This window comes from Nannobrachium achirus (assembly GCF_963921795.1).
Source record: "Nannobrachium achirus genome assembly, chromosome: 15".
Taxonomy (NCBI): domain Eukaryota; kingdom Metazoa; phylum Chordata; class Actinopteri; order Myctophiformes; family Myctophidae; genus Nannobrachium; species Nannobrachium achirus.
In genome coordinates this window covers 48,092,483-48,117,397 of record NC_137822.1, presented here as the reverse complement: position 1 = coordinate 48,117,397, position 24,915 = coordinate 48,092,483, and the positions used below count along the sequence as shown (strand labels likewise).

Below are 24,915 nucleotides of genomic sequence, written 5' to 3'. Positions count from 1 at the left end.
GAAAAACGTTTAATATGTAACAAAGTCTATCTTGTATTGTAGGGGTCCCACTGTCTGTGTGTCTGCAGGCAAATACACAGTGGTGAGAAAAGTAGTTATTTATTTTACTCAAGTAAAAGTATCAATACTGCAATATAAGAAATACTCATCATTATTCAAATATTTTTGAAAATAGCCGATCTACAAGCTCATAATGCTGAAGTGGTCACTGCACATTTTGTAATAATATTCAAAATCTACAAAGTCACTTAGGTTTTCAAATAAATGTAGTGGAGTAAAGTAAAAGTACAATATTTGGACCCGAGATTTATAGTGGAGTCAAAGTAAAAGTAATGGAAATTGGACATAACTCAAGTAAAATACAAATGGGCCTATACCTAAAAAAAAAAACCGTTTAAGTACAGTATAAGTAAATGTACTTAGTTACTTTACACGAATGCTCCCTAGCTGTCACAGAATATGTTCAGATGGCTGTCTGCAGATAAATATCATCATTCATTTCCTTTTCATATTTCAGATCATATCATGCTCTAAATTATTATTATTCTTTTTGGTATTATTATTACCCTTATGGTATTTTGTATTTATTATTATTCCAGTCCTTCCTAGCCAGTGTTAGGTTCAGTCTTACAGCTGCTAAAGCTAGGCTTGCACTTGGAGGAAAGATACGGCCATAAAAAAAACTGTAACCATGGTTACGGGCCTCCGATTGGCTGCCGGGCCGCGGGAATTAACGGCCGCGTCATCATCCAATCTGAATACGAGATGACTGACTGTCCCCTCCCTCCTCCACGCGCACGCACGCACACAGACACACACACACACACACACACACACACACACACACACACACACACACACACACACACACACACACACACACACACGCACGCACGCGCGCACACACACACACACACACACACACACACACACACACACACACACACGCACACACACACGGTGTGGATTGGATTGCTGGTTGACTGGTTGACAACAAGCCATCGAACACCGAAAAAGAAAAAAACACGACCCCAAAAGCCAGCTTGGACGGACGGACCCCCAAAGTGGCGACGCCGCGGACCACCTTGATGGCACCCAGAGATCCATGAAGAGCATTATATTATGTTTTTATAATTTATAATATTCTGTAGGGTTTTACAATAAGGAACAGATATTCAATAAGATGCGGTGCCTTTCATAGGATGCTGAGAAGAACCATCAACTGGACCTGAATATTAGGAATCATCACAAGGATTTATTCTTTTTTTTTATTTTTTTAAAGAGGACCTTTTTTATCCTTTCTTTTCCACTTTGTGTGATTTTTTTGGTTCTTTGGTTTTTCCTCCCCCCGGAGCTATAATAATAATAATCAGCGGGTCCTCATCGCTGTCCCAGGCCGGGCGTCGGTGCGTGCTTTGCGGGGAGCATTTCATCCATTCATCGGTGTTGTTGGTGTTGGAGCAACAGTGTGCGTGCTTATTGGGAGGTTTTGTCTAAATCGGGAGTTCCCATCGCTCCATCTCAGTCAGCGGGTGTTCCTCGCTGCCGGTCCCCGCAGAGCAGAGCCCCAGTGTGGGGGTTGTCTGGGTGGTCTCCCCGGAGGTCCGGTGGTCTCCCCGCGGCTCCCCGGCTCCCCTCTCCCCGCCTCAGGGTGGGGTTCCCGGGGGTCATGATGGTCCAGTGCGCGGGCTGCGAGCGGCCCATCACGGAGCGCTGGATGCTGAACGTGCTGGACCGGGCCTGGCACGCGCACTGCGTGCAGTGCGCGGACTGCGCGCAGAGGCTGACCGACCGCTGCTTTAGCAGGGATGGAAAACTATACTGCAAGGTGGATTTCTTCAGGTGAGAGAGACCGTTTCTGATTCATTTATTGATTGAAGACTTTATTAGAAGTTTGCATAGGAACAAATAAGGTGCTTTAATGCCGTGGTTCTCAACCTTTTAAGGCCGCGGACCCCCAAAAGAATCATATTTTAACTGGGGGGACCCCTCCTCACCCTGGCGGCCTGTGACGAGCACTATAGAGTTGAGGCATTGCATTTTGTATAACACAGAAATTGTGAAAATACAGCAGATCAGCATGCTCACAGCATGTAGATCGGCTATATTTTCACAATTTCTGCCTCTAATATTTGACAATTTGGCCCGTGTTTTTGGCTGTTTTGGGTTTTGACTTCTGGGCCGAATATATTTTTGGTGTGTTTTATAATAGGGTGAAATAAGTCCTAAATTAATATCAACTCAGGAGTTGTTTTGAGTGACTATGAGAAATATAGCATCTGTGGGATGTGCTCAAGTTTAATCCATTAATTATATTGATTGCTTTGTCTGTCAATAATTATTAGACGATCTTTATCCGCGGGGTGACTCGCAAAATAAGCAAGGTTTATCATCAAATGCAGAGAGACAGTGTAGTGTCTCAGTAAATCTATAGGGTCACAATTTACACCATGCAAAAACAATCTAAGCAATATTATACCAAAAAATACTAATCTGCGCATTGTAACTGTATGAGAGCAAGTGAACAATGAACCTTACCTAACAACATCTTGTCTATAAACAATTATTCAATTGAAATAACAATCTGTAGGCCTGCGTTGAAAGCAGTAAGGAGCCATCAGTCAAACACAGGCCTGCATATCGAAATATCAATCTGTGTGATATTAATTGAATGTGTCGATGCGTGGTGGCAGTGAATTAATGGCTATACGGCTGTGACTTAGGGAAAAAAATAAATCTACATGCAAATGATATAGGCCTCAATCTATGTGCGTCTTATAGATAATAGTGTGCATTTAATTAATGTGTTTATTCATAGTTTATGTTCATATAAATAGGAAGATATTAATGTGAATAAAATGTTCATGTAAAAAGATCATTTTTGAGGCACTGTCTAGAAAAAAAAACACAATTTTCAGAATATTTTTACGATTAATTGTCTATATTTTTTTCTTGTCTTTTTTCCCCATCACAACATGTATCAATCCATAAACATAACAAGGTCATATATAGATTGTATATTTTTATAAGAGAATATTCCGGAATTTGGCCTTGGCTTTCATTCGAAGGCTTCACTTATAATTGTATTTCATTTTTGAATTTATGTATGTTTCGTTTTCACCAAGCATAAATTAAATGATCTAAAAAAACAACCTAACTCCTCAACATAAAAAGGTTTTTTTTTAACACAACTCGAATAATTTAAAACAAATTGTTGTTGTTTTTCACACCGTGAATTATCACGTATTTCCCTGATATATCATTCTAGTTGTGTTGTGTGTGTGTAAATAGTTTAATGACATGCACGCTGTTGGGTCTTTGTGAGGACACATAGCCTGCTATTAAAGCCACTGATATTTAAATTGCTAAAAGCCCCATTAACAGTAATCACTCTAATGTGTCCATTTGTTGTGTAAGTAGAATGAGAGGGGGGGGGGGTCCGTGGGGGGGGGGGGGGGGGGTGGTCCGCCGTGCATGTGAAAAGGAGACACAGTGAAGTGAGATATTCTACCATTTCTAATTCTGGCATGTTTACATGTCGGCTGCAGACCTCACAATGCTCACGTGTATGAAAATAATACATACTTTTCAGGCTAAATAGCTTTAAAAAAAAAATAGCTGATCTACAAGCTCAAAACGCATCGCATTTACACGTTTTGAGCTTGTATATCAGCTATTTTTTTTTTGTTCCTTTGCAGTTTTGATTGATTGCCTTTATTAGCAGTTTGCAGAGTGGGAAAAAATAAAGGAAAGTAGAGTTCAAATTGCAATGACATTTTCAATTCAAATGAGCTTTATTGGCATGAGAAAACATACTTGTACATTATTACCAAAGCAAAGCAATGTTCGATATTTAAACCCAAGAAAGCACTGGCCATGGCTTGTTCACATTGGGGTCCTTTGTACTCAATTCATCGAAACAACTGCTGACACTGTATATCTATCACTATGACCAATTAATTAGCGTGCTTTTCATTCAAAACACCAAAAAGGTTACAATAAATGGAGATGCGAGCTTTCTCGCCGACAGCGAACCAAACCTGTGTGCCATTATAATGACGTTGTAAACATTTACATGAGTGTTAAGCAGCCCATTAACATTAACATTAGTGTTGTGTAGGATAACAAGTGTAACTAAATACAGCAGCCCCCCCCACCTCGACCCCACCATGGCCCTGTTGGAAGCAGACATGGATGGTAGAAAACTACTCTAATAATATTTGTTCAAATAGAAAGCCCTCTCCTGTTGACAGAGAATGAACGATCAATGCTGAATTTACTGTAATAAAAACAAAAACTAAGCTAGCTGTTTATGGTGCGATTTTTGAGTTAAATTGTTTTAGCTTTTGGGAGGCTATAGCTGTTGTTATTGCAACATAAATAAATGAAAAATAAACAGCCCATCAGTGCCAGAGCCTTTCTCTATATAGGCCTACCAACAAACAGGCCAATATGAAGGGATGAATTTAATACACAATGGAAACATTTAACCCATAGGCCTATGGCTTTTTGTGTTATCCTTTTAGCAACATTGTATACTGTTAATTAAGGCAGTCAATGCATCAATCATCAATATCGTTGCTGTTCGGTTAGCCCTAACCCGTTTATGTCCGAAATTCTGTTCCCTTTTTTCAATTATTATTTAAAACAAAAGTATATATAAAAAAATGAAAATGGCAGATCTACAAGCTCACAAAGCGTCGCATCGCGACGCGTTGTGAGCTTGTAGATTGCCTATTTTCACTCATTTTTGTGTGGCACTCTTGTATACGGTCGGTGCATGCCTGGCTGCTACGATTGTGAGTTGAAATGGGGAGATATGGGTGATTAAAATAATATCCCATTAGATTCGTATGCATAAATAATATAATATGACTGTAACAGACTGAAGGCTATCATTTTTACCCATACAGATTGCATTTAGGATATAAACTAAAGCGTATTTGTCTAATCAAACAGTGGAGTCATCCATGGAGCGCTAAGCGGCTGAAAGTGGATTATAAACGCATAGATGTAGTTTAATCCGTACATTATAAAGTATAATAAGGATGACATGTCTTTATGCTGGGGATGTGTTGATTGTGTCACTGTAATGCGTTCTGTGTGGGCTTGTTGTCATCAGAGCCGCCATCACAATGACACGCACGCACGCGTGCATGTAGGCCTACGCACACATACATGCATATGTGCGTGCACGTACACACACACACACACACACACACACACACACACACACACACACACACACACACACACACACACACACACACACACACACAACGCGCGCGCTGCTTAAGTGGCTTGGCAAGGCCGAATCATAAAAAAAAAAGAAAAAAATAATAATTGAGGAAATGAAAATAAATAGGCGTTAGGCTAATTCTTCTTCTTCTATACTACTACTTCTTTATTGTTATTATATTGTATATAACCCTAATCTCACAGACACACAACAATGACACATCTTAAACATGTCATTTTTCCAGGGGTTGTTTTTAGATTGATATCATATAATATTATGTCTGTCTATACATTTCCAGTGAATCGTGTTTCATTTAATTTCATTAACGCAAGTTATGTATTTTGTTCATTCTGTGAGTTCTGGCCATCATCACACAATCCTCACTTTGTTAAAGTATATCCAATTTATAACTGTGAAATTGTAAATGATGCAACCAAGTCCAACCAAATAGACTCTGGATGGGTGTCCATTTGGTTACAGAGTTAAAGTAACACAGATGAGCCTGACTTTACATGTTAGTGTAAAACTGTCATGTTTAAGATATAGTTTAGGCTATCGTTCTGCTTTGTATTTGTACAGATTTCTTCTATGTAGGCCTATTATAATTCTGTTTTATTATATTATCCAGACTCACCTCTTCAGACTGCAGTAGTTCACCCCAAAATGACCTTTTTTTTCCTATTGATTACTCATGCCATGGATAATTGAGTTCAATAATATTTTTTTGTATTTGTCGCATTCCTAAGACAAAAAAAAATTATTACAGTAAATTTATCCCCATTGATTCTGGATGGGGACCCAGAATCAATGGGGGTAAATTTAGGGTCATGGGTCAAGTAAATTTACCCCCATTGATTTTGGGGCCCCATCCAAGGCCTTGCATTTGGGTCCTCATTCAGAATCAAATTGACTATAATACCTTTTTTTTGTCTTAAGAATGAGACAAATACAAAATGATATTATTGAACTCAAGTCTCCATGGTGTGACTAATCAATAGGAAAAAAAAAGTCATTTTGTGGGTGAACTACTCCTTTAACCCATAGCACTTGCCAACGCTCAATGACCATACATGTTTTTAGATTACACTTTTTATCTGTTCTTTCTATCGTTCTTCTTATAACGTTTTTTTACTGAATAGGTGCTTGGTCTGCCTTATATATGTTTTTCTTAGATTACTATTTCTATGCATTTGATGTATTGCTATTGATGTATTATCTTGTTTATTGTAAAGCTCTGCATTAAGAGCGTCTGTTAAATGCCTAAATTGTAAATTGCAGACCCACCATATATGATATCTAACTGTATCTTCAGAAGCAGTCTGGCACTGGCAAAAACAAGTCATTTTGTGTCACATTAGTTTGTCATTTAAGCAGCAGCAGCAGCAGCAAAGCAGAGGTGTGTGTGTGTGTGTGTGTGTGTGTGTGTGTGTGTGTGTGTGTGTGTGTGTGTGTGTGTGTGTGTGTGTGTGTGTGTGTGTGTGTGTGTGTGTGTGTGTGTGTGTGTGTGTGTGTGTGTGTGTGTGTGTGTGTGTGTGTGTGTGTGTGTGTGTGCGTGCGTGCGTGCGTGCGTGCGTGCGTGCGTGCGTGCGTGCGTGCGTGCGTGCGTGCGTGCGTGCGTGCGTGTAAAAGCAAAGAGAAACCGGAGGCGTTCCAGTTCCTCCTTCTCGTCATAATTCATCAGAGGTTGTTGTGATGGCCTTGGAGAAGAGGATCTGGAACGCCTCCCGTTTCCATTCAGAATGCTGCTGCTGCTGCTGCTGCTCAATTAACACGTTGCATGTGTGAACTGGAACGCTTCCATCATCACACTGTTGCTGCAGCCGTCATTCCATATATGGGCCTAAAAATAGTATATGTTCATTTTATCCATTTTTTTTCCTATCATTTTTATCCCACGATTTTGTACCCCAATTTCACCCAGTGCCAATTGCCTATGTAATCCTGGGCTCTGCTCTCCCTCTGCCGCGCCTGGGGAGACAACGGACTGATCGCGACCTCATGCTTCCTTCTATGCATGAGGAGTCCAAGTTGTTTCTTTTCACCTGACAGTGGAGATTTCTCCGCTTTGGACGTAGCGCGTAGAAGGAACACGTTATTCCACCCAGTTCCTTTCCCCTCCATCAGGCGCTGGCCAGGGGGAGGCCGTATAGTTTTTGTGAGGGTACCTACCCTTGGAGACACGGGGAGAACATGCAAACTCCACACAGATTTCTTATCCATTTGTAACTCTGAGAGTGTACAAATGGAACCAAATGGACCCTTACGGGTCTGTAACTCTGAGAGTGTACAAAAGGAACCAAATGGACCCTTACGGGTCTGTAACTCTGAGAGTGTACAAAAGGAACCAAATGGACCCTTACAGGTCTGTAACTCTGAGAGTGTACACATGGAACAAAATGCTGAGAGTGTACACATGGAACAAAATGGACCCTTACAGGTCTGTATTACAGGTTCTGAGAGTGTATAAAATGGAAGATAAGAGCTTATAGCTCGGGACTTAATTCATATGTATAGGATTTTTAATTATCTGTCATCCCTCCATTTTCATTCATGATTTCACCTCTCTCTCTCTCTCTCTCTCTCTCTCTCTCTCTCTCTCTCTCTCTCTCTGTGTGTGTGTGTGTGTGTGTGTGTGTGTGTGTGTGTGTGTGTGTGTGTGTGTGTGTGTGTGTGTGTGTGTGTGTGTGTGTGTGTGTGTGTGTGTGTGTGTGTGTGTGTGTGTGTGTGTGTGTTTCGGTGCAGATAAGAACATGCATAATATAACACGGGTCACATGTCCACAGCATATAAAACACATATCTAGAACACATGTCACAAGCTGTGGGTTGAGATGCACTCTGTGCTGATCTGAGGTCAGATTATAGCCTGCAAAAATAATAATGATAATAGAAAAAATACAAATAAAACCAGGGCTGAGGAGAATGGGCGTATATTAAAATAACTGAATAATTAATGGGTTGGATGTGAACGCTAGGGGGTGCCAAATCACCCCCTGGTGTTTAATTTTTCATATTTCATAATTAGGCTAATGCTTTATTTCAGGAACTATCTTGAGCTCAATATTGGGCTCATAATACGAATATTATTATGCATGGCCATCATCTTCAGTTTAAAACTGTATATATATATATTAATATTGCGATATATCGCGGGCGATTGTCAATATTCAGAAGTGTCCTATAGGTTGTTTAAGGCAGTGGTTTTCAACCAGTGGTCCGGGGACCACCAGTGGTTCTTGAGGGGGTTCCAGGTGGTCCCCATGCAGCTAAATGATGGAGCCTTATAGGTCTTTATCTCTTGGGAGTTTAAAATGAAACCAAATGGACCCTTACAGGTCCAAAATCGTCGGAGAGACTTTCCGACGTGCTTTCCCAATTCTAATTCGGGGTAATGCTTTTCAGAAGATGCTGAGTGACATCATTTTGTAGTTGAACCAGACCTTTACGACCAAAGGTTTGGTGGTCGGAGACAGAATGGACAGACCTTTAAGTACAATCAAAATACAGCACATAACATAAGTGTGCTTGGTTCTTTAAGGGTTTATCCACGGCTTTCCAACGCCCCATAGTGCATTGCACAGACGTTGTACCGAGCTTCCGGCACCGCAGCAGAGTGTGATTTACAAGCTCACAACGGGCTGCATCTGCGACGCGACGTGAGCTTGTATGTCTGCTGTTAACCGGAAGTGTGGTCCAAATAATCTCCAGTAAACTCCCGCGGAAAGAGGTGGATATAGTTTTATAATCTTTTATTGCGACCAAAGGTCGCAGTTTAGTATGAGAAACGGCACATCATGTATCTGTCCGGACGTCTGTCCGGGTACACTTTTTTAGGTTTTACTGCTCTGACATCACAGTGATGTCAGGGGAACCACACTAACAGAATCCCTTTTATGCCCATATATGTAGATCCCTGATGTCACCAATATTAAGTCCATATCTAACAGGACTTCATGTGGGAATGCCCATATATGGAGGCCACATCGGCCACATACAACACTAACGGAATCCATAATATGGCCAAGACAGATGGCCAAGACAGCCCATATCTCTGTGTGGCTGGTTCTACAGACAGGGCTCTCCATATATGGGCATACAAGGGATTGTATGTATGATGTCAGAATCAGATGTCATAGACATCATAGGACTTTCACATCACAAATAACTGAGTAAGCATGTTTGGGCTCTCACAGCATATCTCCATATACAGTACATGGATCTCCATATATGGGTACCGGGGGCCCCAATATATGGGTTACTGGTCAGATATACATCACTGGCCAGATGACCAAGACATGGTGCGACCAAGGTCGCTTGTCGCCCTGAGGCGTCTTACTGGTTGTGTATGTTTCAGAGGTATGGTGCTAAGTGTGCAGGCTGTCTAGAGCAGTGTTTCTCAACCACTGTGCCTGGGGACCTTTGGTGTGCCCCTGAGAAGGGTCAAGTGTGCCCCTTGAAACCTGCTTGAAAGCCAGTATTGTATTTATTATTTTAAAAATGATTTAAACTAGTGAAAACAGCCGATCTACAAGCACACTACGCCTGGCACCGCGAGGCGTTGTGTGCTTGTAGATCTGCTGTTTTCACTACTGTTGTGCGACATCCTTGTGTGATGAAGCAGGGCTTTACTTTGTGGAGAAACGTACACATTCGAAACTTGGAGATACAAGGTTTCTTCCCGACAGTGACGATATTTACACACCCGTATTATGTTGGTGTGCCCATGGATTCTTGGGACATGAAAAGTGTGCCCATGCAGAAAAAAGGTTGAGAAACACTGGTCTAGACTAGAAGGCATCTCTCTAATGTTTTACAATGTTTTATTTCAGGCGGTATGGAACTAAGTGTGCAGGCTGTCTAGAAGGCATCTCTCCCATGGTGTAATGTTATATATTATGTATATTTCAGGAGGTATGGAACTAAGTGTGCAGGCTGTCTAGAAGGCATCTCTCTAATGTTTTATAATGTATATTACAGGAGGTATGGAACTAAGTGTGCAGGCTGTCTAGAAGGCATCTCTCCCATGGTGTAATGTTATTAATGTATATTACAGGCGGTATGGAACTAAGTGTGCAGGCTGTCTAGAAGGCATCTCTCCTATGGTGTAATGTTAATGTATATTACAGGAGGTATGGGACTAAGTGTGCAGGCTGTCTAGAAGGCATCTCTCCCATGGTGTAATGTTATATATTAATGTATGTTTCAGGAGGTATGGAACTAAGTGTGCAGGCTGTCTAGAGGGCATCTCTCCCATGGTGTAATGTTATATATTAATGTATGTTTCAGGAGGTATGGAACTAAGTGTGCAGGCTGTCTAGAAGGCATCTCTCCCATGGTGTAATATTATATATTAATGTATGTTTCAGGAGGTATGGAACTAAGTGTGCAGGCTGTCTAGAAGCCATGGTGTAATGTTATATATTAATGTATGTTACAGGAGGTATGGAACTAAGTGTGCAGGCTGTCTAGAGGGCATCTCTCCCATGGTGTAATGTTATATATTAATGTATGTTTCAGGAGGTATGGAACTAAGTGTGCAGGCTGTCTAGAAGCCATGGTGTAATGTTATATATTAATGTATGTTACAGGAGGTATGGAACTAAGTGTGCAGGCTGTCTAGAAGGCATCTCTCCCATGGTGTAATGTTATATATTAATGTATGTTTCAGGAGGTATGGAACTAAGTGTGCAGGCTGTCTAGAAGCCATGGTGTAATGTTATATATTAATGTATGTTTCAGGAGGTATGGAACTAAGTGTGCAGGCTGTCTAGAGGGCATCTCTCCCATGGTGTAATGTTATATATTAATGTATGTTTCAGGAGGTATGGAACTAAGTGTGCAGGCTGTCTAGAAGCCATGGTGTAATGTTATATATTAATGTATGTTTCAGGAGGTATGGAACTAAGTGTGCAGGCTGTCTAGAGGGCATCTCTCCCATGGTGTAATGTTATATATTAATGTATGTTTCAGGAGGTATAGAATGCATGGTGTAATGTTATATATTAATGTATGTTTCAGGAGGTATGGGACTAAGTGTGCAGGCTGTCTAGAGGGCATCTCTCCCAACGATCTGGTCCGTAAGGCGCGCAGTGCGGTCTTCCACCTGAACTGCTTTACCTGCATGGTGTGTCACAAACAGCTGAGCACGGGGGAGGAGCTCTACGTCATCGACGACAACAAGTTCGTCTGTAAAGAAGATTACATCAGCTCCGGGGCCATTAAAGAGGTCAACCTTAACTCAGGTAAAAAACACACAAAATGAGAGAGAGAGAGAGAGAGAGAGAGAGAGAGAGAGAGAGAGAGAGAGAGAGAGAGAGAGAGAGAGAGAGAGAGAGAGAGAGAGAGGGCTTGACTGTGTGTGTGTGTGTGTGTGTGTGTGAGAGAGAGAGAGAGAGAGAGAGAGAGAGGAGAGAGAGAGGGCTTGACTGTGTGTGTGTGTGTGTGTGTGTGTGTGTGTGTGTGTGTGTGTGTGTGTGTGTGTGTGTGTGTGTGTGTGTGTGTGTGTGTGTGTGTGTGTGTGCGTGTGCGTGCGTGTGCCTGAGAGAGAGAGAGAGAGAGAGAGAGAGAGAGAGAGAGAGAGAGAGAGAGAGAGAGAGAGAGGGCTTGACTGTGTGTGAGAGAGAGAGAGAGAGAGAGAGAGAGAGAGAGAGAGAGAGAGAGGAGAGAGAGAGGGCTTGACTGTGTGTGTGTGTGTGTGTGTGTGTGTGTGTGTGTGTGTGTGTGTGTGTGTGTGCGTGCGTATGCCTGTGCGTGTTTGTGCGCTGCATTTGTGAGCTTTTACTTAAGCCGGTTTTCCACAGGCCCAACTCCACACCACTCCACACCACACCGCCCACTTCTGTCAGGTTTTCCACTACAAGGAACTGGGTAGAGTGGTGTGAAAGTGGTACTTAACGGGGTACCAAAACGGCTCCACTCTCGAGTGGAGCCGTTTTAGTACCCCTATGCCAAGTGAGGCCAAATCAGTGACGTATACACGCTGCTGATACTGATTGGTCAGAGACAGAGTCTCACGGCTGAGCTGTGTCTTTCAACACAACAACTTGAGACAGATTTTAGTATGCAGTCACGGCTGCAAATCAAATATAAAAGCAAAGCCTGTTTGTTTTATATATCTGTTTTTAAAAGAGGACGATTAGGCAGAATTGTGTTCCCCAGCCCTGCAGTTGAGATACCACGAAGCACCAAGAACATTAAAAACACAAACAGTGGACATACACATAGGCTATATCGTCGCGAGTTGCAATTATCAACGGCAAATGCGTCGGCAATCCGTTATTTTATATAGATCTCAATGAGATGTCTCCTGTTTGTATTTGTAACTGCGTGTGTTGAATGGGGGAACGGATCTACAGTAGCCTACATGTACTGTACTGTACTGTTGCTGCGCTAGCATAGCCTCTACATTAGCTTACTTCTTTGTGTAGTTTGGTCAATAAAGTTATTATTTGACCATGAACATCCCAACGTTAGTCGTCGCTATAGTTGTAAAGACTTGATGAAGACCTGTGTGAGTGTGTGGCATCTAAAACATTGTCCACCACATCTCCGTGTTGAATGGGGAAAAGAATCTACAGTAGCCTACATGTACTGTACTGTAGCTTAGCATGTATGCTAGCGCAACTAGCCTCTACTCTTCTTTGTGTAGTTTGGCCAATAAAGTTATTATTTGACTATGTTCACTCCGACGTTAGTCGTCGCTATAGTTGTAAAGGCTCGATGAAGACCTGTGTGAGTGTGTGGCATCTAAAACATTGTCCACCACATCTCTAAAAATAATTAGCGCAAGTTAGCATCTCCGTTGTGTTTACAGACTGAGGAGAGTATCCATATGTTGAAAGGGGCGTCGATTTCTTTCGGGAGCGGAGGGGAGGAGGGGGAGAGTTGAGGAGGAGAGGAGGGGGGGGGTACTGTAGTGGAAAACCTACATAAAAAATGCGGTGCGGTGCGGTGTCGTGCCGTGTCGTGTAGTGTCGGGCTAAAAAGTGGTATGGAAAGCCGGCTTTAGATAATTTTCTTGACCATGGTTTTCAAAGGTCTGTGTGGCCTGTCCGTCATGTGGCTCTGGACACGCCTCTGAAAATCTAACACGTTATCAATGTGTTTCCTGATAGTCAGCCATGTTTGTAGTCTGCTGTAGTTTGTTTTAGCAAGTGAAAAACAAACTACAAAACCATCCTTGGGTGTTGTTCCCCTTTAATGTATCAGTCTCATGTTTATTAATGCAATAGATGAATATGCATTATTATAGGATAACATAGGCCTACAGAAAGGAATGTATTCATTAATGTAATACATCTCATGTTTATTAACCCATTAAGACCTGGAACACATGCACCTAGTTGCATCTGGTTAGTGTCACTAACCACTTAAACAAATATTCTTTTATACTTTAGCTTTTCAAAAATAGCAGATACAAGCTCATAGCGCGGCACCGAGTGCAAATCTTTGAATATGTATTCTTTTAAAGCAAACATTTGTAACTCAAATATTTGCTTCTGGGTGGTCTCTGGAACAACATATTTTGAGATGGGGGTCACGAGGCCAAATGCATGTAATTTTGGGGGTCCTTGACATGAAAAGGTTTGAGCACCCCTGATTTAGGAGAAGGATTAAGAAGACATTCATAGAATCGGGTAAAAAATATTCAAAGATATTTCAATATTTTAATAGCATAAAATAACGGAAAAAGTAATAACGCGTTCCTGGTCTCAATGGGATTTAAAGGTAGGGTAAGTGATTTAATTTAATTCAAATAATAACAACATGGGTCTGTGTTCTGATAGTACTAGTTAAGTGGAGCACACACTGGACGCGGGCGGCTGCATCGCGGTATCGACGCACATGAAGTGCTGCACGGTAACCCCAACTGGACGCGGCGCGCTGCCACACAGCACATCCATTTCCCCCGGTGGGGAGAACCATGGGAGAACATGTTCACTGCGAGGCAACGCTGGAAAAATAGAACAGCTGCGTATCGAATCGGCAGGCGAGGCGGCAGACCCGCGGCTGCACGCGTCTGACGCCGCCGGTGTGGGATAGTTCATTGAAAATAATGGGGCCGTATGTTTTGACGCGCCGCTTCCGCACAGCCTCTGCGCCGCCTCCGCGTCCGGTCTGTGTTCCCCTTTACTATATAGAGTGTTTGGTCCATATTTGGACTTCAGCCTCATCCCCTGTGAGGAGAAAGAAAGCAGTTTCAAAAACTGTTGGGTGACACGTTTTCCTCCAATCAGGATAGAGTGGGGCCTTCCTCCAATCATGGTCGAGTGGGGGGGGGTGGGCCAAGGCCTGCCCTCTCTCGACTATGATTGGAGGAAGGCCACCGCCTGTCATCTACATGAAAACTGGTACTGAAACTTGAGTGAAATCACCTAAGTTTCCCTACCTTTAATGTAACAACTAAACATGTGTGTGTGTAGATAGATAGATAGATAGATAGATACCTTTATTATCCCAAGGGGGAAATTCAGTTGTCCAGTAGAAGCACAGCAGTATACAGTTATTTACAAAGTTACAGAGACGTAAGAAAAGATAGATAAGAGGGAAAAAAACAAAACAAAGACAAGAGCAGTACAGTACCAATAAAGAGAAGGTGCATCAATAGAGGGGGCGAATAATATATATTAAGTATATATACATAAAGTGTCTTGCAAAAGAGACCATAGCAGTCAATGCTAGTTAGTGCAAACAAGTATCTCACTGTCATTGTTAAACAAAGCAAAAATACTCCAACACAACCTAATAGTGCAATGTCAAAAATCAGTGCGAAAAAAGAAGAAACTAGGAAGCGTGTCACCGCAAGACGCACATGAGCACTCTTCCTGGACGGTCCTTAGAGGTCAAAGTCAATACAGCAATAGTTCCTTAGAGGTCAAAGTCAATACAGCAATGGTTCCGTGCAGTGTCTTTAATGTAACAACTAAACACATGTGTATTTCCAGTGTCTTCGTGCACAGACAGGAGTCTCTCTCCAGACCTCCAGGACTCGGGCTCTCTGCAGGACGACCTCAAGGAGACGCTGGACGACACCTCCAACCCCTCGTCGGACAAGGAGACCCCCGGGGCCGAGGCCGAGGAGCAGAACGGGGGCACCAAGCGCAGGGGGCCCCGGACCACCATCAAAGCCAAGCAGCTGGAGACGCTGAAGGCTGCCTTCGTGGCCACGCCCAAACCTACCAGACACATCAGGGAACAGCTGGCCCAGGAGACTGGACTCAATATGAGAGTCATACAGGTAACCATAACAGAGCTACAAGACCACACCACTCTTAATTATGATAGACATACAAACCTACCAGACACATCAGGGAACAGCTGGCACAGGAGACTGGACTCAATATGAGAGTTATACAGGTAACCATAACAGAGCTACAAGACCACACCACTCTTAATTATGATAGACATACAAACCTACCAGACACATCAGGGAACAGCTGGCCCAGGAGACTGGACTCAATATGAGAGTTATACAGGTAACTAAGGGTGTAACGATACATTTTAATAGCGATACGATACATATCACAATACATGGTTGACGATACGATACATGGACGATATTGGTTCATTCATGGCGATACGATACGATTCAATTCAATGATTTAAAATTGATATAGTAACTATTTAGCAAAGAAATTAAATCTGTGTGAAAGGTGTGGATAGTGCAGGTTTTTAAGGGAAACATGTATTATTATGGATATAAATAAGTAAACACAGTGATTATCTGCCAAATGGACATTGTATATTAACCTGCACCTTGACATGAACCCAGAGATTACACACAATTATCGATAGACCAGTGTAGCTATATGGAAAGGAAAGTAATTAAACCCCTACTTTTAATTTTTTCTTCTTAAAAATGCAAAATACAATGCACAAGTAGGTAGTATCGATACAATCAATTCTTTGCACTGCCGATTCGATACGATACAAAATAAAAAGATACGATTACGATGTTAGCTGTTTTCATTTCGATATACTTCGATTTTTTAAGTTAAAAACGGTATTTCGATACAGTTACTATATTGTTACACCCCTACAGGTAACCATAACAGAGATACAAGACCACACCACTCTTAACTATGATAGACATACAAACCTACAAGACACATCAGGGAACATCTGGCCCAGGAGACGGGTCTTAAAGGACAACTCCGTCCCAAATCACATCTAGGCTCATTTTCCTACTTATATTGATCCCAAAAGACTGTCCATGGGGTCTATTAGGCAGAAATGCCCCTGTTGTCCAGTTTCCCCAGCAGAACCCAGCAGCTCTCATAGCATAGATTGGAGCCTATAAGCCTATCGCTTTTACACTATTTGTTGTGGTCAAAAGTGTTTTTATTTTTCATGAATGTGTTACTAGTTGTCATTACAAACACATCCATGCCATCGTTGTCCCACACAAGCCCTCACTCTCTGCTAAACAGATGTTATTCTCTTATGTGTTTTGCTAAGTCCCGGAAAAGATGCCCTGTGATTGGCCAGTACAGTTACTTTGATTGGCAGTTGTGCCGAATGCTCACCCCAAAACATGATTTATGAGATTGTGATGCTAGATCTGCAAGACCACATACCGTACACCATGGATCACTATAGATCTTTAAGACCACATCCTCGTATTGCGAGCTTAAAGATCGGATGTTACCGTCGCAGTTCATGCGTGCCGATTGAAAACACGAGTCTAGCTCTGGAAAAAGAAAAAGGATTTTAATCTTAATGAATGACACATCTAATTAAAAAATGTTAAATTGGTCTGAACACCTGAAGGAGAAGTCACCTTAAATCACGATACGATCAATCATACGGGTTCTTAAGGACAGCAAATGTCATCGCGCAACATTTCTGCATATTCCTTTAGCTCCAAAACAAAGAAATTGTCCTTAAAAAGACAGTAATGACGGTCGTCCATAATGCTTATGGCCGATATAACTGACAGGGGAACGAATGCTCGTTGAACGTGTTTTGTGTAATTGCCTATTGATTGATTAATTAATATTAATAATTCAAAGAGAAAAAGAAAATGATGGAAATCTACCAAGGGAACCATTTCAACCATTGTCATTCTATAGATCAAGGGTCTTCAACAGGGGGTCCGGGACACCTAGGGGGTCTTCAGAGTTACTACAGGGGGTCCTCCAAATCTTTGTGTGATAGAGACTTTTTTTCTCCTTTTCTATATTAACCACTTGAACCCTAGTGTCCATATTCTGAGAATTCTAGCTAAAAAATAGCAGATCTACAAGCTCACAGCCCCTTGCGCTGCGAGGCGTTGTGAGCTTGTAGATCGGCTATTTTCGGATAAGCGTTTTGGTGTAGAGGGGGAAAAAGAGCAGACTAAGTACAGAGTGAAAGGTCAAGTTTATTAAGTATTGACGGTTCAAGTGGTTAAATATCTGAAAACACACATTGACATGAATCCAAAAATATACTGATGATTGTGCTGTCAAACAATGAAACTATATGGAATCTATGAACAGGTTGTGGGGGTCCCTGCTTCATCTCTCCCTCTCAACTAAGGGGTCCTTGGCCTGAAAACGTTGAAGACCCCTTGCTGTAGATGTTACATAGCAGTGATACGCTAGCGGTAAAAATGCTAATAGGCCTACAGTACGGTACAAAAATACCCGCACGCCTTTTTACACTTCAACACAAACATATGCTTTACTCTGGCACTGTGTTTGGAGTCGACACATCGCACACACACGTGCACACACACACACGTGCGCGCGCGCGCGGTGGGTGTTATCTGGGTGGAGATGATTAGCACCATCTCTGCCAGCTGTGATTTGGCTTTTTGTGCGCTGAGTGTAATTATCACTGATTTCACTGATTTACATATAACGCCCCCCCGCCCTACACACACACGCACGCACGCACGCACACACGCACGTACGCACGCACGCACAGACACACACACGCACGCACACACGTACGTATGCACGCACGCACAGACACACGCACGTACGTACGCACGCACGCACACACACACGCACGCACACACACACACACACACACACACACACACACACACACACACACACACACACACACACACACACGTGCGCGTCTACTTACACACTCTAAGCCCATCAAAGCCTTATCAGTCCGCACCAGAACATCACTGACTGATAAACATCTCTCTCTCTCTTGCACACATAAGCGCGCGCGTGCGTGCATGTGTGTGTGTGTGTGTGTGTGTGCACTCGTACATACATGCGTGCACGTGCATGTGTGTGTGTGTGTGTGTGTGCACTCGTGCACATGCGTGCACGTGTCTGCATGTCTCGTCTGGAAAAATACAAATAAAACCTATTAATTAATCAACCCATTCCTCCAATCAGTGCAGCCGTCATCAGTCCCTCTCTGTATGAATTAAATATAATCTGTTAATTGTTTTACTGTTACATGTAGCAGAGACTCCTGGAGACAACATGGACGCTCTGTGGTGTGTGTGTGTGTGTGTGTGTGTGTGTGTGTGTGTGTGTGTGTGTGTGTGTGTGTGTGTGTGTGTAATCCCTGTATGTGACAGACAGACAGTCACACACACACACACACACACACACACACACACACACACACACACACACACACACACACACACACACACACACACACACACACACACAATCAAAACATAATAAAAACAGTTGAGGATGAGGAACATATATTAATAGGCCTACAGTTGGAGATGGTACAGCATTGTGTAAACAGAGCTATGATGGTATATATTTTTTCCCAATACAATTTCAATAGCATACAAATGAAGGAGAGGAAAAAAGGCTCAAAATGAAAACGTAGCAGCAGCACTGTTTAATACTGTATGTGCAGTAGGTCTGGATGCCGTTCAATGGTTTGTAGACACACAGACACACAGACAGACAGACAGACAGACAGACAGACAGACAGACAGACAGACAGACAGACAGACAGACAGACAGACAGACAGACAGACATTGTTGTCAGTAAAGCAGGTGTCTCTCCTTTAGCTGTTCAAGTACTGACTGAGCCATGCATGAGTGCTTTTAGCTGTGCATGTGCGTGTGTGCGTGCATGTGTGTGCGCGACGCGTGCCTGCATCTCAGTGGGTTCTCTCTGCCTGTGGTCTGCTGCTGCTGTTCTAAGTTAATTATGTAGCAGCCATGCAAAACCTCCCTGTGTGCGTGCGTGCACACGCGTGTGTGTGTGTTTATTTTGCTATGCTTTTGAGGACCACATGTCACCACCAGTATCAGTAGAACATCACAAATATGTCTAGTGCTGACATCATTCTGATGGTGTCTGATGTCACAAGCTTGTGATGTCAGAAGAGTGACAAAGAAGAAAAGAGGCGTTTTGAGGATCTGGTGGCTTCCATACTAAGTAGCGGCCTGCGGTCCCAATAAATAGACATTCTGCTATAGGTGTTGTGAGCTTATAGATCTGCTATAGGTGTTATGAGCTTATAGATCTGCTAAAGGCGTTGTGAGCTTATAGATCTGCTATAGGTGTTATGAGCTTATAGATCTGCTAAAGGCGTTGTGAGCTTATAGATCTGCTATAGGTGTTGTTAGGTTATAGATCTCCAAGGAGTTGCGAGTTTATAGATCAGCTTACGGTTACATATTGCTACATTTATATTTGTTTATTGTGTCCCAATATGTCTGAGTCATATTTCCGGGAGCTTTGTCAGAATATCTGTACCAATCTGTCTGTGTCCCTTTTATGGGCATGTATCTGTCAGGCCTTGTCACTTTTAAGCCCATTATGTGGAGATTGCTGATGTCATCAGTATATGACCATGCTATATATGGGCATGCCCCCTTTCAGGCGTGCCCATATATGGAGCTGACAGATTTGTTTGCGCCTGATGCCATGACGACACATTGAGGTTAGACAACGCACTCCGTATTTGGGCGCAGCTGCATCGTCATAACATAAGCCCCTTTTCCACTATGGGCAGCACTGGCTCAGGGGTAGAGAAACCGTCATTAGAATACAGAGGGTTCCCAGTTCAATCCTGGGCTCCCCCAGAGTTAGTGTGGAAGAGTCCTTGAGCAAGACTCTGAACCCCTAACTGCTCCTGATGAGCAGGTTGGTGCCTTGCATGGTTTCCTCTGCCATCGGTGTATGAATGTGTGAATGGGTGAATGTAATGGACAATCTCTGTGAAGCACCTTGGATAAAGGCGCTTTATAAATGCACCATTTACCATTTACTACGAGGTGGAACCAGAACTTTCCAGAACCGGAACCTATTTTTTATTTTATTTATTTTTTTGGTTCTGGTTTTGTTTCCATAGTGCATGGCCCGGTTTCTTACAAGGTTCTGGGAACCTTTTTAAGTCCTGCTCTTGCTGTAGTATAAACTTGAGTTCTGGGAACCTGTGGGCGGGGCCAGTAGCGCTGCTGCTCTTTTTTTGGGACCTTACCGGTTAGTTCTGGTTAAATGGAAACGTAAGCAGAACTTGGTCCTGGAACTTCACGGGTTCTTGAAAGTTCTTGGTTGTGGAAAGTTCTGGTTCTAGGTCTGGTTCGGCCCTGTAGTGGAGAAGGTGCTACAGTGACGTGGCCGTGGTTTGTTTATGGATATGTCTAGCCTCGCGTAGCCAGGCTTACTCATCTGCCAAGAGAAAAGCCTGCTCAAGATATGAAGCAGAAAGAGTTCTTGGAGGTGGGGCTGAATTTTTTCCTGGAATGAAACCGCATGACATAACTTCCGTTAAACGCATCACTTCCGCCACTTCCGCTAGAACCAACAGGAAGTCATATCTTGCCCAGGGTGGGATATGTCAGAGTGACGTGGCTGTGGTGTAAAGGTGGTTGCACACTGCTGCGTGTTTCGTTGCGAAATGCGTTTTTCAGGGCAAGGAGAGAGAGAGAGATAGAGAGAGCAAGAGACCGAGTGGTGCGCGAAACGGGCAGCAGTGTGCAAACGTGACTGACATAACGTGAGGTTGATTTTTTTTTATTCACGCTCTCAGAAATTTCACTCCGATATTCGGCCCGAAAAACGCAGCAGTGTGCAACCAGCTTTAGGCTGGGTGATATTAGGAAAACCTTTGATATTCAATAACGTTGTTGAATACCTCAATATCGATATTACTCACAATATTAGTAAAAGTAATTGCATTATATTGTTTTTTATGTTTTTCTGCTTTACCGTAGGTCCACTGCCTGCCTAACCCAGATAATGAATAGCATATCCAATATCCATGCATGCACACTGCACAGTACACATAGAAGGGTTAGCTAGGTTTTATTGAGATAACCACAGCTGGTTACAGATGGACTGCTTACGTGCATGCATAATAGTATGTCTGTTAATTCATTAGACACATACACCAATACCTCATTTCAAGCCGTCTTTGTCGATACATACATTTTCCATATATTGCCCAGCCTTACTGTGGTGTGCTATGATGTTATGATGCTAAACTATTCCCACCCATTGATACTTTCATGTATATCTCTGTGTTCCTCTTCAAAGACAATGCTGAGCTACAATCAAAGATTTACTTTAATACAATTCAACCCTATTATTACAATAAAAACCTTCTCACACACGCACGCACGCACGCACGCACGCACGCACGCACGCACGCACGCACGCACGCACGCACGCACGCACGCACGCACGCACGCACGCACGCACACACACACACACACACACACACACACACACACACACACACACAGAAGAGCTCTCTGGTTGCCATTTAAGAATGTACCTGTTCTGTTCTGCCCAGCAGAACATTGTGCTAATGGAATGGAAATGACTCTCCCTCTGCCCTTCCTTAAATACTGAAGTTCATCATTATTTATTCATTAAACCTGGGCTGATGTTCTGAAGCCATCTCTTCATTTATTTATAAAACACCTATTTCTTTTCTTCCTAAAAACCAATACCCTACCTACCCTAAGAAGAGCTGATCTACAAGCCTACCACTGACATCATTGTCATGGGATTCCCAGCTGTTGGAAACTACAGCCTTGCACTTCCTGTCTTGCACGCGGAAATATAAAGAAAGATAGAAGGATTTTAATGAGGTCCAAATAAAACAGGAAAGGAAAATCACACCCAGTGTGAAGTGAGCGTTGCTATTTATGAGTTAATTCTGTTAAGCGTCCTGCAAAGCTTGGCCAATGTGACCCTGGCCGTACAACAAACGTTGTACTTTGCGCTTTGTGCCAAGATGTAGGCCAGATGTAGGCCAGATGTAGACCAGATGTAGGCCAGATGTAGACCAGATGTAGGCCAGATGTAGACCAGATGTAGACTTGATGTAGACCAGATGTAGACCAGATGTAGACCAGATGTAGACTTGATGTAGACCAGATGTAGACCAGATGTAGGCCACATGTAGACCACATGTAGACCAGATGTTGACCAGATGTAGACCAGATGTAGGCCAGATGTAGGCCAGATGTAAGCCAGATGTAGGCCAGATGTAAGCCAGATGTAAGCCAGATGTAGACCAGATGTAGACCAGATGTAGGCCAGATGTTGCACAATTCAAAAATGAAGGTTGTCAAATTCAAATTCTCAGAATGAAAACCGTTATATTTGTATTTTATTTCCATAGGTTCCAGAACATAAACAACATATTGTTTATATTTATAGGTGTGGTTCCAGAACATAAACAACATATTGTTTATATTTCCATAGGTGTGGTTCCAGAACATAAACAACATATTGTTTATATTTTATAGGTGTGGTTCCAGAACATAAACAACATATTGTTTATATTTTATAGGTGTGGTTCCAGAACATAAACAACATATTGTTTATATTTATAGGTGTGGTTCCAGAACAGACGGTCTAAAGAGCATATTGTTTATATTTTACAGGTGTGGTTCCAGAACAGACGGTCTAAAGAGCATATTGTTTATATATTTATAGGTGTGGTTCCAGAACAGACGGTCTAAAGAGCATATTGTTTATATTTTACAGGTGTGGTTCCAGAACAGACGGTCTAAAGAGAATATTGTTTATATATTTATAGGTGTGGTTCCAGAACAGACGGTCTAAAGAGCATATTGTTTATATTTTATAGGTGTGGTTCAGAACATAAACAACATATTGTTTATATTTATAGGTGTGGTTCCAGAACAGACGGTCTAAAGAGCATATTGTTTATATTTATAGGTGTGGTTCCAGAACAGGCGGTCTAAAGAGCATATTGTTTATATTTATAGGTGTGGTTCATAACATATTGTTTATATATATGTTTATAGGTGTGGTTCCAGAACAGGCGGTCTAAACAACATATTGTTTATATTTATAGGTGTGGTTCCAGAACATAAACAACATATTGTTTATATTTATAGGTGTGGTTCCAGAACATAAACAACATATTGTTTATAGTTCCATAGGTGTGGTTCCAGAACAGGCGGTCTAAACAACATATTGTTTATATTTATAGGTGTGGTTCATAACATATTGTTTATATTTTATAGGTGTGGTTCATAACATATTGTTTATATTTTATAGGTGTGGTTCATAACATATTGTTTATATTTTATAGGTGTGGTTCATAACATATTGTTTATATATTTATAGGTGTGGTTCCAGAACAGACGGTCTAAAGAGCATATTGTTTATATTTATAGGTGTGGTTCCAGAACAGACGGTCTAAAGAGCATATTGTTTATATTTATAGGTGTGGTTCCAGAACAGACGGTCTAAAGAGCATATTGTTTATATTTATAGGTGTGGTTCATAACATATTGTTTATATTTTTATAGGTGTGGTTCCAGAACAGACGGTCTAAAGAACGTATTGTTTATATTTTTATTGGTGTGGTTCATAACATATTGTTTATATTTTTATAGGTGTGGTTCATAACATATTGTTTATATATTTATAGGTGTGGTTCCAGAACAGACGGTCTAAAGAGCATATTGTTTATATTTATAGGTGTGGTTCCAGAACAGACGGTCTAAAGAGCATATTGTTTATATTTATAGGTGTGGTTCCAGAACAGACGGTCTAAAGAGCATATTGTTTATATTTATAGGTGTGGTTCCAGAACAGACGGTCTAAAGAGCATATTGTTTATATTTATAGGTGTGGTTCCAGAACAGACGGTCTAAAGAGCATATTGTTTATATTTTATAGGTGTGGTTCCAGAACAGACGGTCTAAAGAGCGTCGCATGAAGCAGCTGAGCGTGCTGGGGAACCGCCGCCACGCCTTCTTCAGGGGTCCCCGGAGGATGAGGCCCCTGGGGGCCCGCCTGGAGGACGCCGACATCCTGGGGCCCGGGGCCTACGGGTACTATGGAGGTACGGGTTCTGTTTATTACTGGGTCTAGCATATGGGTACAGGACCTGTTTATTGCGACCAAAGGTCGCAGTTTAGTATATAAACCACTTGCCTGGCTCCAGCCCATAGACCCACCCACTCTCTTGAGCGGACTGGTTCTCTTGGTCTGGTGTTGTTATATGACGCTAAAGTTTATCTGGTTTAGGCAGAACCAAGCCAATGAGAGTCGAAGCCTCGGAGGAGGGGGTGGGTCTAACTTTTGAAAATCAACAGAAACAGTGGAGGGAGGGGGGAGCTCAGCCAAAGCTCTTAATTGCTCCCTTTGAACTTCAAAGGGGGGTTGTGCAGACCTCGTTAGCATCAAAGACAACGACCTGTTTGATGCCTGTCATAGAGGGGAGGTGGAGGGGGAATGTTTTTGTGTAACACAACC

At 42.3% G+C, this 24,915-nt stretch overlaps 1 protein-coding gene across 1 annotated transcript in view; it reads left to right on the top strand.

Moving 5' to 3' along the window:
* Positions 1-1,669: 1,669 nt before the first annotated feature.
* Positions 1,670-24,915, top strand: part of lhx5 (LIM homeobox 5) — a gene marked incomplete at both ends in the record, with an annotated part of 31,334 nt that continues 8,088 nt past the window's right edge. The window contains 4 exons of the mRNA XM_080742588.1: positions 1,670-1,842; positions 11,257-11,480; positions 15,183-15,475; positions 24,337-24,502. Coding sequence (XP_080598714.1) covers positions 1,670-1,842; positions 11,257-11,480; positions 15,183-15,475; positions 24,337-24,502 — 856 coding nt within the window. The remainder of the gene's footprint in view (positions 1,843-11,256; positions 11,481-15,182; positions 15,476-24,336; positions 24,503-24,915) is intronic.